At 34.9% G+C, this 14,641-nt stretch overlaps 2 protein-coding genes across 8 annotated transcripts in view; one reads left to right on the forward strand and one right to left on the reverse strand.

The window, feature by feature from the left end:
* Positions 1-13,461, reverse strand: LOC113847333 (protein FAR1-RELATED SEQUENCE 5-like). Of its 3 annotated transcripts, none has more exons than XM_027476358.1 (3): positions 13,296-13,439; positions 10,975-13,184; positions 8,229-8,674 (listed from the first exon to the last, which is right to left on the reverse strand). In XM_027476358.1, exons 2-3 carry the CDS (start codon positions 13,180-13,182, stop codon positions 8,501-8,503), a joined length of 2,382 nt encoding a protein of 793 aa, XP_027332159.1. In that variant the 5' UTR covers positions 13,183-13,184; positions 13,296-13,439; the 3' UTR covers positions 8,229-8,500. The 3 variants fall into 3 exon arrangements, with proteins under 3 accessions (XP_027332160.1, XP_027332159.1, XP_027332161.1); XM_027476360.1 differs by having other exon boundaries at positions 8,344-8,674; positions 11,062-13,031; positions 13,065-13,439; XM_027476359.1 differs by lacking the exon at positions 8,229-8,674 and adding an exon at positions 1-1,365 and having other exon boundaries at positions 10,975-13,461.
* LOC113847335 (chloride channel protein CLC-e) overlaps positions 60-14,641 on the forward strand; it is a 17,758-nt gene continuing 3,176 nt past the window's right edge. The window contains exons 1-8 of one of the 5 annotated variants that reach the window (XM_027476365.1): positions 60-443; positions 571-982; positions 1,058-1,258; positions 2,360-2,826; positions 5,304-5,568; positions 5,809-5,858; positions 6,458-6,660; positions 7,373-7,567. In XM_027476365.1, the coding sequence (XP_027332166.1) occupies positions 90-443; positions 571-982; positions 1,058-1,258; positions 2,360-2,826; positions 5,304-5,568; positions 5,809-5,858; positions 6,458-6,660; positions 7,373-7,403 (1,983 nt within the window). In that variant the 5' untranslated portion in view covers positions 60-89 and the 3' untranslated portion in view covers positions 7,404-7,567. Of the gene's footprint in view, positions 444-570; positions 983-1,057; positions 1,259-2,359; positions 2,827-5,303; positions 5,859-6,457; positions 6,661-7,372; positions 7,586-14,641 lie in introns of those variants that run through there. The other 4 variants (XM_027476363.1, XR_003501772.1, XM_027476362.1 and 1 more) reach the window with 4 other exon arrangements.

A 14,641-nucleotide genomic window follows, 5' to 3' on the forward strand; every position in this document is an offset into this window, starting at 1 on the left:
AATCTTGACGTTGAAAGAAGTTTTTTGAATAAGCAGGAAAAAAATGTTGTTGTTATTTACGGTGGCGTGCGAAGAAGTCGGAATAAGAAATGGTTGGCTTACGATGCATAGCGGGAGTAGGAGTTCACCGCAGCTGGCAGCATCATGGAATCCTTGCTTCTAAATCTGAAGAGGCAGTAACGCTAACACGGTGGTGCTCATTCTTCCCTACTTCTCCTTCTGCTATCACGAACAAAAATCATCAGTGCCGAATTAAGCCCAGACGCCCGTTTTCAGTGCCTGACAATAGAGATGTTGAGGATGAAGGAGCATCTCCTTGGGAACAACTAGGTCTAGAGCTAGAATGGAAGCTCCTCACAAGTAGGATTCGCGATTCTGGAATAATATCTTCATGCCTGGTTGGTCTCCTCACCGGTGTGGCTGTCGTTCTCTTCAATAATGTGGTAAGTTTGCACTGACTCTCTGATGTTTTGTTCGTATTCCTATTTCCGTATTATACTGTATCAGTCATTCATATTCATATTACTGCAACTGTATCATTCATTCGAGTTTGACTTCACTATGAGTAAGGTCCATGAAATTCGTGATTTGTTCTGGGACGGGATTCCCTATCGAGGCGCCTCGTGGTTGAGAGAAGCGCCTATTCAGGAAACCTGGACAAGAGTAATACTAGTTCCGACTTTTGGAGGTGTTATAGTGTCTATGCTGAATCTACTTCGTCAACGTTTTGATTCCGCTGTCCAAGAAAACCCCTTCCTCCAAACTCCATCTGCGTACCTCAAGTCTGCTTCCCGCCCTTTCTTAAAGGCCATGGCAGCTTCTGTTACTTTAGGTACCGGCAATTCCTTGGGTCCCGAGGGTCCCAGCGTCGACATTGGTACTTCCGTTGCCAAAGGGATCGGTCCTTTCTTTGACAATGCCAAAAGTTCTGGCAGAATGCTTTCCCTTCTGGCCGCTGGATCTGCTGCTGGCCTCGCTGCCGGTATCTACATTTACTTTTACCAAATTCATTACTTTGATGTGATTATTCTCTTCTCTAATTAATAGTTCTTATCAGGTTTCAATGCTGCTGTTGCTGGTTGTTTTTTCGCTGTTGAGTCTGTCTTGTGGCCATCGCCTTCACATGCGTCTTTACCACTTACAAATACTACTTCCATGGTGATACTTAGTGCTGTCATATCTTCTGTTGTTTCTGAAATTGGCCTTGGCTCTGAACCAGCCTTTAAAGTTCCAGAGTATGACTTCCGTTCCCCTGGGGGTAAGTAGTCATCAAAAGATTTTTCTCAGAGAATACTTGTAATTTCACACATTTGTTTGTACCGTTTCATTCTCTCCCTCTAGCTCATTGCTTTATTCCTTTCTACCCTGTCAAATATCAGCAAAGCATATCAAGCCTCATTAAGAATCAAAGGAAGATATTGCTTAAGTATAGCTGTTTATGTATATATGTGTACTGATTTGGTTTCACTAAGCACATTTGATTTAACTGACTGCACGTAACTGCCTATCATTGAACCATACAACTAAGGATGGCTGTACCTGGAAAATTCCTACAAGCTTGGTTAAACCCAGTCAAGTATAATAATACATGAAAGCGCTAAGTCAGCCAGTCCCTTTTCTCCTCCCACAAAGATTTCAGTAACCACATGCAAGTAAATTGTTCCTTTACCGTGTCATATTGGATCATTGAAATACTAAGACATAATTCCATAGTATGACCATTTTAGTTTTATCTTTCTGCTTCAATACTCTAATAGTTCATAATCAACATGGTCTCTTACTATGTTCATCCTGCCACTACTGTCATCATCTTTGACATTTACTTCTGCCAGGCAAGCCAATACTAATGCTTCTTCACAGTTCATCCTTTTTGACTGCTGAAAATTTTCCTTTATAACCAACATTGCTGCTGCCACTGGTGCTATTTTTGTTCTAATTGGTACAAGAATTGTCTGCACTGCTGGCAAACAAACTCTTTGACTGCATCTAAATCTACAAGAGTCACAGGTGCACAGCATCACTCCTGATGAATCATCTCACCATCAGAACTTCAGAAGCAGAACAATACATTACTGGCATTATCATACATTTGCAGGATTTTGAACTTCAAAATAAAAATTGTTTCTGCTGTGGTTCAGTGTGATTTCATTTGTAAAATACTGCTTATATTAATTCGGGTTTTGTATTGTATATTCTCTGTAGACTTTTTGGTCTTTGTGAAGCAGAATCTGGATAACATTCTATTAAACTGTTGATTTTAAATTTCAAGAAAACAAAAGCTAAATTCATTGGGAACATTTATTTCTATTTTCAATCTCATGGGTAAGTTTTACTGTGAGAGTATTTTACTTGATTTCAGAACTCCCGCTGTATCTATTGCTGGGTATTTTATGTGGCCTAGTGTCATTGGCCCTATCTAGGTGTACATCATATATGTTGACTATTGTTGACAATCTTCACAAGGCCACTGGCATTACAAGAGCTTCATTCCCTGTATTGGGAGGCTTAGCAGTTGGGTTGATAGCATTGGTGTATCCTGAAATCCTCTATTGGGGTTTTGAGAATGTTGACATTTTGTTAGAATCTCGGCCATTTGTTAAAGGCCTTTCCACTGACCTTTTGCTTCAGCTAATAGCTGTCAAGATAGTTGCAACTTCTCTGTGTAGGGCTTCTGGATTAGTAGGAGGGTATTATGCCCCATCGCTCTTTATTGGTGGTGCAACAGGGATGGTTTATGGAAAATTAATTGGTTTGGCTGTTGCTGAGTTTAATCCCATGATTAACCTCTCTGTTTTGGAAGTGGCATCACCACAAGCTTATGGCCTGGTACTATTCTTTCTTTTCTGGCTATATGATTTTACGTAACCATTTAGTATTTTATGCTTGGCATGATTGCTTTATCTTCTCTTTGAGACGGGGGTGAATTATATTATTCCAAGACGACTTCCATGGGTGTACAAATGAGCCTGTTCCAAGAGGAACTCTCATTTCTGTGAGTACCTAGTCATGATTTTTTAATATTTCGGAATTTTAATTCTAGATAAGGAGCATAAGGCTCACTAGTTTGATGGTAAAGCCCTCTCTTCCGTTCTTTGATGTTATCTTAGGAGAATCTCTTGGACATCTGTCCTGTAATCTATTTTTCATGTTCTCCATCCTCCATAAGGAGAGTTCTTTTGTTAAAAAAATTGATTGAAAAAAGGATGCCTTGGGTGCAATAAACTTCATATGCATAAGTTGACAATTTTGGGTATAATTGTATTAAGGAAAATGAGAGAAAAGGAAAAGAAATGAAAGGTTACTTTCTCTTGCTTTGAAGTTTTTTCAGTAAATAAAAAATAAGTAGTTTACCTGAAAGATTTTTTCTGTTTTCCCAGAGTGGAGGTTTGGTTCATTCCTTGTGTTTTATTAATGTTACTTTGTAGACATCCAATCAAGTGAAAGGAAAGTAATTTATTTTCTTCATATTTCTTACATTTTATTTTCTTTCACAGATATAGGTTGTATTCTTTTACTTTACCAGGGTTGTTTGGTTTATTCTGTGTTGTTATTTTCACTCAACATGTCTTGACTAATAATTACGTTACCTGTTTTATTTTCACTCTGTTTGGAAATGCATTCTTTTTCTTTACCTTTTGATTTGGTTTCCTATTTACTTTCAAGATTTGTGAAGGAAATGGTGAAATAGAAAAACCATACACCTTAATTTCCAAACAAAGCTGTACCATCTATTCAAACTTTACAGTTTGTTGAAATAAAGCTTATTTTGTGTACAATTATCTGGCATGCATTTCCACAAGCCTTTATTCATGCTTATAGATAGAGTCACCCATTGCATTTGCAATTATTAATAGTCATGATATATTGGTATATAATGATATGGTTTGAGTTTGTTGATTTCAGAACATTCACCTATTAACACAACGAAAGCAATTAACTATCCAATCTAATTCTGAAGCACTGCATAATGAATGAAAATTATTCCTTTTGAGACAATGAAGATCTGTTTTTGCATGATTTAAGGGATGAACATGAATAGAATGTTAGGCAGGGTGTTGAGTGATGGCATCCTCAAGAAAGTGCGGAGGACAATGAAACTTAGTTTAGGCTTCCAAGATTCCATAAAGGGAAAGATTAATGTTGGTTTGATGACAAAAGTTGATCAATGAGACATCTTCAGGATTCATGTCTTGACATTTTCTGTATCTTACAAGCAGTGAAATAGCATTTTCAACTACAAAGCAGTTAAGGTTAGTGATACTTGTAGACTTCCAAGATACCGTAGAGGACAAAAATAGTTTTATAAGAGTTTAATTCTATTAATGCTGGTTCTGGAAAGGAATTCTGTGCCTCGTCCAGATGTTGAAAAGCTGAAGCCTTTTGGCCCAAAAGTTAGGGCATTGGGTGAGGAAATCATTCTTTTAGTAGGGTAGGCCTATAGGAAATGTAAGATGCAAATGAAAGCATTAGGGAAAGCATGTAATATATTTTTGACAAAATATCTAATTACCTACAACCTATGGTACGAAGAGTAAGGCATAAAAGGAACTTCAAAGATTTAGCAACAAAAGTATATTATGAAGAGCATAAATGAATTAGAAGGCATAATTAGGTTCTTTTGACACTTAAGGCCAAAAGAGAATAGTTTTGTGTTTGAGTATTAGTTTATCTCTTTGTTGCTGGTGTTTAGGGGATGGAGTTTCTTAAGAGAGTTTTGGGCAGTTGTGGTGGTCCCCTTTTCTGTTCTCCTTGAATTGTGTTTGTTTTGTGGTTTCTTATGGGAGTTTTTACCTTTTTGTTTGTCTTCAGATTTGTGCTTTTTTTGGGGAACCTTTTCCTGTCTGATTTTCTTTTTCTACTTACCTTCCTCCCAAAAAACTGTAAGAACGAGTTAAATAAAATATTGAACAAGACAGTAAATTATAAAGGACTTTAACTTTTGATAATAATCATGATAATACTAATAGAATTTAACCATGACTAATATGTTTTCTGGCAGTAATCTGGAAGAAAAATTCTCATTTAGGATTGGACTAGATTTTCAATGCTCCAAGTAGCTCAATCAAGTTTGAAGATCAAAGCAAATTTTGGAAATTCTTTTGGTCTTTTAAATTGCCTTATTGTGAGCATATGGTTTTCCGTGCTGGAATGCTACCATACTTTGTATGAGTAGATGCAACTTGAAAACAATGTGAAAGAGTTAGGGCTTGAAAACCCTAATGTATTATTTCATCTATTTTATGTGAATATTCAGGAAAAGATACTGGCGTGGCACAGATGATCATATTGAAGTTCCTTTGCAGGTTGGAATGGCTGCAACTCTTGCAGGAGTTTGTCAAGTACCACTTACTGCAGTTTTGCTTCTATTTGAATTGACACAGGACTATCGGATTGTGCTACCACTACTTGGAGCAGTAGGGTTGTCTTCATGGATGTCATCCCTACAGACAAAAAGAGATGACAGGGGGACAAAAAAGCTCAAGTTAGACAACTCAAATTCTGCTTTACTTCCAGAAATAACTTCTAATAGCTTGATTGAGTCATCTAATGGCAAGACCTTTGCTGAAGGTGTGTCATATTTGACTGATTTGTGTCAAGTGGAAAGTTCACTTTGTGTAGAGGAAGATAAAGTTGAGATAGCATATTTTGTGAGAACATTTGTTTCAGAAGCCATGAACACAAGATATGTGACAGTGTCAATGTGTACGCTGCTCACAGAAGTTTTAGATCTCATGCTTGCTGAGAAACAGTCATGTGCAGTAATTGTTGATACTGATGATACTTTGATTGGTTTTTTGACACTTACAGACATTCAAGTTTATGGAAAATTTGCAAAAGCAAGAAGCAGAAAACACAAGGTACAAGAATCTGAGTTTCATATTAACTAGTTATGAAATCTATATATTTTCTTGAGGATGAGATACTCTTTGACAACCTAGTATTAAGTACATTTGTATTCATTTCATATTTTCTTGATGTATTCACAAATTCCGTGAGAGGTCCTCGTATTAAGTACATTTGTGACAATTTCGGTGCATATGATTAACAGGGAGTGTTAAATATATGTAAATATGCTATTTAGAGAAATTAATATCCATATAATTATAGTAATTAGGTAACATATATTTATATAAGATTATGTAACTATGCTTGTAATTACCCTTGTTAATACAAATATTATGCCTGTGGTGTAGTTGAAACACACACAATTTATCACATGCTTTCTCGTTTTCTCCCATCTTAACAATATATATATATATACCAATTTGGTCTCCATAAAACATGACAATTTGGCCACTTTATGATTTTTCAATTCAACTAAATCAGTCAGAGAAGTGCTAATGGTAGAGCTTGGTGGGGGCTTTGATTAAATCAATAGATACTGCTCATACAAGTCTGAACTAAACTACTTTGTTGTTGCTTCACAAATCTGACTCCTTTGTTCTTCTACTTTCAGGAGCTTTCAGTTTCTGAATTATGCCTTTTAAATGGAGGAATATGTACTGTACCATGGACAGCTACACCTGATATGGAACTTCATTATGCTGAAATGATTATGAAGGAGCGTGGATTGAATCAAGTCCCAGTTGTGAGGAATATCTATGGAAGAACATATCCGGTTGGTATATTAGACCCCCACAGTATCAGTCTAACATGCAGGTTTTGTTACTTTTCTCCGATGACTTATTCGTACCCTTATATTATCCTTTTAATAAATTTTTTGCATTCAGGAAACCAAATCCTCCTTCAAACATAAAATCTGTAATTAAATTCACTTTTATTTCTTATTTTGGAAGGATTGAAATTAAAACAGTCAAGGAAAGATAATACACTAATACACACGGATATATACATAACCTTGTTATATCAAGGTTTTGTTTAAATGTGAAGTGTTAGTGGAAAATGTAGAATAGTCGAATGTTTACAAAGATGTCGGTGGCCACACGACAGGAAGATTCAACTGGATGTTCCTCATAAGAATTGGCTGGTTTGATGAGTTGTAGTGCATTTGGAATTTTGTGGTTTGAATATTTTGGAGGTTGAAGGCTCAATTTCATTGCAATAATGCCCAAGTGCGATATGTAGACTGGAAAATCATGAACTTGAATGTGGAATGCAGAGGATCTAAAAGGAAGGCCAAATTCTTTAATAAAAAAGAAGATATATTAGAATGAGTTTATGTAAAAGGAAAATCTTGGATGCCATGGGCGGAAATTTGAAGGAGTAGCTGTAGAAGCTTTTTGTAGAAAAGTGGAGGATCATTCTTAATTTCAAGCATTTTGGGGTTAAAAAGGACATTACCATATTTTATTTCATGCTTTTTGTTTGTATGTTATGCCTTCACGTAATTACATGTTGCTGTTAAATGCAGTGCTTTGGCCACCAGACAGGCCCTCGGCTAACATTCCCCACTACCACATCACCGATAGGAGGGTGTAGACTACGCTGTCGTGTATTTTCCTTTATTGTCCTATATTTAATTTGCAGGGATCAATTTGGTACTACCGGATGATTTTGTAAATTTTAATATATATATTTTTTAACAGAAGTTTTATATCTTTTTTAGGGTAATCTTGTAGCTTTCATTAAAAGCTATCTTTTCCAATTAATTCTGTGACAGAAGAAAATATAGTTACAAGGTGTTGTTAAAAGTTACAACACGGGGAAAGTTTATATTAAAAGTCACTCGCTAATACTGACGTTCTACAGTGGTATCAACGTCAGTGCACTTGGTAGAATCTTGAGCCCGCAATTATTGGTTCTCCGGTGTGAACATTCAAGTCATTTATCTTATTAAACATGGCAACCATCGTCTAACGGGAATTATGTGATTGTCAAATTTCAATTTAAACTTTTAAACTCATCTATGATCTATGCAATCAATTCCTGTAACTTTTGGAGAGAGAGAAGCTTAGGCTATGATTACTAGGATATGCTTGAATAGTTAGAAAAATAAAAACACTTTAAACTTCAAGCAAAAACAAGTAGTACTTTTTGTGTAATAAGCTCCAGTTTAGATAAACTTCTTGAAATAAATTATGTTTCTTTAATTTTTAGTTTTTTTAACTTTTCTAAAATTTGAAAAGATAGATTGTTTTGAATTTAAAAGAAAAAATTTATTTATTTTTTATACTGATTTATTTTTTACAAAGATTTCTTTAAAAGTTTCCACAATTGGGCGTAAGTACAGATAAAAACTACGTAAACAATTATTGAACCTAAAAAAAATATTAATATGATGACATATAGGTGCTAAATTACTTATAAAAAGACCTGAACAGTACAAGTTAACTTTAATATGGTAGCCCTGCAAACCAGCTTCATAAATCATTAAAGGGATAGAAGACAAAGGTTCAATAGAATATCAATTTCTGGGGAAGAAAAACCTTATCTTGGGATCATTATTGAAACCTGATTGGATTGCTAGAAAAGAAAATGGACGGGAAGTATATTTTACATTTGTTTTCCTATCTGTTTCTATGTTACTTCTCCATAATCTTTAGAGGCCATCTTTCATGCTTATCTTGATGTTTTCCACCTTAACTGACAACTCTAACTTGTGATCCTCAACAGCTTTCAAAACAGAGAGCAGGTTGGACCGGTAAATTTCACACTTCCGATTTGCACACTCAAGCTCATTCATAAGTTTTCTAATATTCTTATCCATATCATCCTGCAGGACATAAATCAACGAAATTAAAATAAACAAAACATATTTTAGCTTGAATGATTATATGTTTAAAACCAATGATACTATAAAATCTGTTTGACAAGAGATGGTTTTTCCTTTTTAATTTAATAATATAATCTTTGAAAGAAATGAGAGACGGTAAATCTAGGGGAAGAATAATAAATCCACCGAATTAGAAAAATGGAATGACTTGCAAATTAAAATGAAATTATGTCCATATCATTTATATATAACCTTCTTCAACAAAACACATGCAAGAACAAAGTGGATTTATGGACCTGAAAGCACTTTTTCTTTTTACAAATGTTAGTGTATATACTTTAGATTGTATTAGTTCATTGAAGACATTTTGACCAAAGTAATGGGAGCAGCAATTTCAGTCATTTAAGAAGCAAATTCAAAATAGTTGATTCATCATTGGTTAATCAATTATCCTGAGTTTGAAGGAGAATGTTAGTGTACCTATTTTGAATTGTGTTCAGAACTGTATTCGGATTTTATCAGACCAGTAATTTAATGTTTCAATGTACTTTTTTCTCTCTATAATTGCAGTCACTAACAAAGTTACAGATCTTGTTACCAAAATGCTTTTGAAACTGCTATAAGGTGTTTTATGTTATTTTAGGTTATTAAATTAATATTATAGTCAATAAGTCGTTTTGATATTTTAGGATCAAATCTTTCTGTTATTTCAGTTTATTAGATTAGGGATTGATGTCAGCAGTCACTCCAATAATTCCCTTCTACTCTCTTAATAAGGAGCCACATTGGCAAGTTGTTAAGTGTATTCTGTGATATCTTAAAGGCACTCTTCAGATTAGTTTGTTCCTACAGCCAAAATTTTTCACTTCCCACTATTTTGTTTATGCTTAATGTGATGCTGATTGAGCCTCTAATTTGGATGACAGACGCTCCATGGTGCTGCTATATTTTTTGGCCCAAACTTAGTTTCTAGGTGATCTAAAAAGCAATTTGTTGTTGCTTGCTCCAATATAGAGGCAGAATACCGTAGTTTAGCTATCACTACAGCTGAAGTCTCTTGGATTCAGTCACTTCTGTCAGAACTTCAAGTCTCACGTGCTTCTCCTGTCATCTTTTGTGACAATCAAAATCCTGTTAGTCTTGCTCATAGTCCTATTCTGCATTCTAGAACGAAGCATGTTGAACTTGATATGTACTTTTTTCGTGAGAATGTCATTTCCAAGCAAGTTCAGGTGATCCATGTGCCTGCTATTGACTAAAAGGCTGACATTCTTACCAAAGCTCTTTCACCCTCCACTTTCATTGTCTATAGATTCAAGCTTAGAGTTGTTGACAAGCTTTTTGCCAACCCTTCTTGAGTTTGCGGGGGATATTAGAGTATACAACTCAGTTGTATTAGTTTAGTTGGTTTTGTATTTTAGTTGTATTAGTTTTGTATCAATATTTCTGTTTTTATTAGTTACAGAATCTGTTAGTACTCAACTCCAACTATTTATATCTCTGTAAATAGTAATCATTCATAGATGACTGATTCTATTTTCCCTAGGTTCTATTAGTTGGACTAGGGACAAGCTATAATATTGTTTATTTACTTTCCTTAAAGGTATCATTTGTATATAAAATACCTCCTGATTCTAATATCTGCAGATTATTTCATTATTTAGGTTTAGTCTTTTCCAATTTAGGTTCCTGAATTAGTGTACATCTTTTCATATATTTGACCTATAATTCATATTTGAATCAAAGAATGAAAATAAAACTTTCTTCCAAATACTACAATGATTGTATATTAGGACTTAAATAAATAGAGAAAATATACAAAAGCACTCATAATAACTAAAAATCATCAAAGGGTTAAGAGTGAAAAGTAACTAACCTTACCTTGGGAGCTAAAAAGGGTGAGTCAAGGTCCAACTCTCTTAAAAGCTTAAGCTGTTAGGTATAGGTTCAAGAATGGTTTTATATCTCTAACACCCCCTCATACATAATTCCTTAGGGCCTGCAGCTTGCAGTGTGGTCAATGAACAGGTTTTCTCAATCATGTGATGGAATTGAGCTTTGTTGAAATGATCAAGGGTGGCAGGGATCAGACTCCTAACCATTTTGTCATAGCAGCTCTAATACTATTTCAAGATTAGTTTTCGGTGACGATTGGTATCATGATACCTTAATCTATTAGGTGAAGGTTCAAGATTGGATTTATATCTTTATCAGGGTGGATGAAAGAGTAAAACACACACAACCAATACAGCTATCATAAAAAAAAAAGTTACAAAACAACAATGAAATGGAATTCTGACCTTAGGCATATGCTGGCTCAAGCTTTCTTCCTGGCATCCACTTGTGTAATTAGCTTGACTTTCATCATTCAGTAAGTGACTCCTTACCTTTCCATTGCTGATTGGAATTCTTCCCTCATTTTGCACTGCCTGAGCAACTCTTTTTGCTGCTTCTTGTAAAGCATCCATTGCAGTATCATAAGTTTCAGAGGACTGTGCACCTTCATCAACAAATTTAAAGGCCTCATGTCGGAGGGTGTTATATCTAACAGTATGAGATTCCAAATAGTAAGTATATACATCACAAGAATGTTCTTCTAATATTACATTGCTCTTGGCATTTCTTGTCCAACGTTTCAATATATAATGAGATGGGAGGGTAAGCACGTTGGTAACTCTAAAGACTGCCAAAACATGTCTGCAAAGAAGGCCTGAAAACTCAAACATTTGGCAACTACAACTTGCTTTCATCTCTAAAACATTGAATTTAACACAGTATCCTTTATGCTCCTCTCCAAATTTAGCTACATGATATGTAATGACCTCCCCATCATCATCAGCTTTGGATGCCATGAATGTTAGTGTTCCAACTAACTCCTCCTGGAACCTCACAAAAATTTTTCTTGTGTAAAGTTCAGATGCTTGCTTCTCCATTGGAGATGGGGTCCTCAATACTGGCAAAGTATTCATTGTGTCATAATCTGCTCTCACTTCTTTCTCATTGCGGCTTTCAAGTGCTTTCTCATAAAGCTTAAAAAACTGATTTAAATTGGTTGAGGCATTTATATACCCATCAAAGTAAGAGTTCATACTATCACTTCGCTGAGTGATGGACATTTCTGCAAAGAATGTGTCTCGCAAATATACAGGTACCCACTGCCGACAAGCAGAATATATTGCTTGAAGCCATTCATGATCCCTGAGATCATATTTTTCTACAAGTGCTGACCAGCAAGACTCAAATTCCTCAATTGACTCAGTCAAGTTAACACATTTGTGAAATTCAGCTTCAAAATTTGGATATTTGAGGAAAATATGAGATAACTTCTCCTGGCATTTTTTAAAGATGTGCCACTTGCAGAAGCGGTGGCGGGTCTCAGGGAAGACTTGTATTATAGCTGATCGAATTACAGAATCATGATCAGTTGTTATCGACACTGGTGGGCGTCCAGACATTGCCGTAAGCCATGTCTTGAAAAGCCACACAAATGATGCTTCAGACTCATTAATTAGGAAAGCACAACCAAAGAGAACAGGTTGCCCATGATGGTTTACACCAGTAAAGGGAGCGAATGGTAACCGATACCTGTTAGATCGGTATGTAGTGTCAAAAGTTACAGTGTCACCAAAAAATGTATAATTCATCCTTGCTTTGGGATCAGCCCAGAAAACATTGTTTATGGACTGATCCTCATCCCCTTGCACAGCATAGAAGAAATTAGGGTTTTCAGCATGCATTTGTCTCAAATAATCCAGAACAAGTTGAATGTCCCCTTCTAAACTTCTCTGTCTATTGTTCCTCATGTAATTCCTACAGTCCACCTCTGTAAACCCGACTTTGCTAATCCCACCATACTCTTTAATCAGTGCTGACATAATTCTACGAGGACCCATCCCGGCTGCCTGTAAAGTATCAATCAGCATCTTAGCAGCTCCTGATATTTGCCTGTGAGAGCGAAGGCAATGCACCTGGTCTGGTGGAACCAGTTCATGATTATGTTCTCTAACAAATCCAGACACGACCCACTTGCCAGAATCTTGCATTTTGACAGACAAAGACGCTTTACATCCCACTCTGGTAATGGTTCGTGGGCGCTTGATCTCTCTATCCTTGGTGCGTTTCTCATTCAAGTTGCGGAACCCCTCCTTTGCGCAAACAAACTGCCTCTGTATAATAGCACCATCGCGCCTCGAACGACGGGATGAGCTCACACGAGTACTAAACCCAACACGACGAGCATAGGAATTATAGAAGGCCTTGGCAGCCTCCTCAGACTCGAATTCCATGCCCTCGTAAGGTTCAAGATCTAAGAGGTCCCCATCAGGAAAATATATTTCACCGCCACCACCAGTGGTAGCTACACCACCGCCGCCGCCGCCGCCGCAGCCACCACTGCTATCGGCCAATTCCTCCTCGTCGATAGGGTGCTCAATGTCCCCTCCATCATCTTCATATTCTCCCTCGCCTCCACCCAGCCCAATATCAAATTCTAACACCTCGTTATCCATGACTAATATCTCAAATACCAGTTGTGAGATCAGGATAGGTAATACATGGACTTCATATAGAACGAAAGCAGAGCAACTATTAATGGAGCAGCGAGATAAGGAAACGAACTAACCGTCCAGTGACAGTGACCTACCGGGAGCGCGTGGAGAATATGCTAACGGGAATAGAAATTATACAATGATACAACTCTTCCAACCAAGCATACGCACTGACGGAGACTGAGGAAACGCGATAATTCTCTCTAGCTTCGTTGCTCTCGTCTCATTGTCATAGAGTTGTTGTATATAAATAAAACATGTTTAATTTAGTTTTTATCTCTGAAAAATTCATCATCCTTTACTAACTTTTTTTTATAATTTTCTTTAAACATTTCCTTAATAAAATATTTTTTTACTGAACGATTCTCTGTATTTTTTTATTCGATTCTATTAAATATTATGAGATTTTTTTTATCAGTATAGATATTACAAACTTTTTATAAAATATTATAAATTATTTATTTATTTAAAATGAGAGAATAAATAAAAAATTATTATATATAAATGAACTAAATGAGAAAAAACTCAAAGACAAGAGAACAAATATTAAAAAGAAATTCATTTTTTTATGAGCCAAAAACTTACTTTATCTAAAAATATATACATTGTTTACAAGTATCTTTCGAATATAAATAAATAATAGAATTTGGATGTTTAAAAAATATAATACATTAAAGAAAAATTTATTAAAAAAAATATAGTTTTATATTAAAGAAAATAATGAAATAAAGGAAAGAAAAATGCATAGAAGAAGAAGAAAAATACCAGTCAATTTTATAAGAGATGAGAAAAAAATAAAGTAATTTATCAATATATTAGTAGAGAAAATAAATAAAATTATTAAGTTAGAGTCTTTATACTTAATCAACCCAAACACCATATTTAAATTAATAATTCTTAGAAGGGAGGTAAAAATAAGAGGGAAGAGATTTTAGTGTCTTTTTTCTTTAAATATTTGGACTAGATAAATATTTTTAAAATAATGCTTTATTTTTGTCCATTCTCTATTAATGAAATAATACATAAACTAATATTTTTTTTTGAGAATACCTTTTTATTTTTAATTTTGATTTTAAATTTTACACAAAAATTAAGAAAACAATTGATACTCCATTTTTAATAAAAAATATTATTTAATTTCTTATTATGCCCCTTGCTTATTATATTAATTAATATGGGTTAGTGGGAACAAGATGACACAGCACATTCTTCAGCTAAGCATACATTAATTATTAAAGCTAAATTTCTTAAAAAAAAAACTGTTAATTAATTTATAGTTGACAATATAAAATATAATTTCTAAACTGTTACATAAAATAAAATCAAAAGGCATACTGTGTAAATAAAGTGAATACTTTAAATCTTATGGTCCACAATTTTTTTTTTTTTGACTTAACTATTTTCTACTTTAGTGAATAGT

Source organism: Abrus precatorius, unplaced genomic scaffold (assembly GCF_003935025.1).
Source record: "Abrus precatorius isolate BTA unplaced genomic scaffold, Abrus_2018 Scaffold8, whole genome shotgun sequence".
In the NCBI taxonomy this organism is placed as follows: Eukaryota; Viridiplantae; Streptophyta; class Magnoliopsida; order Fabales; family Fabaceae; genus Abrus; species Abrus precatorius.

Coding starts and splice junctions, on each gene's coding strand:
- LOC113847333 (XM_027476358.1), bottom strand. CDS start 13,182: ATGGATAACGAGGTGTTAGAATTTGATATTGGGCTGGGTGGAGGCGAG. Junction 8,675..10,974: donor TGAGCCAGCATATGCCTAAG/GTCAGAATTCCA, acceptor TATGTCCTGCAG/GATGATATGGATAAGAATAT.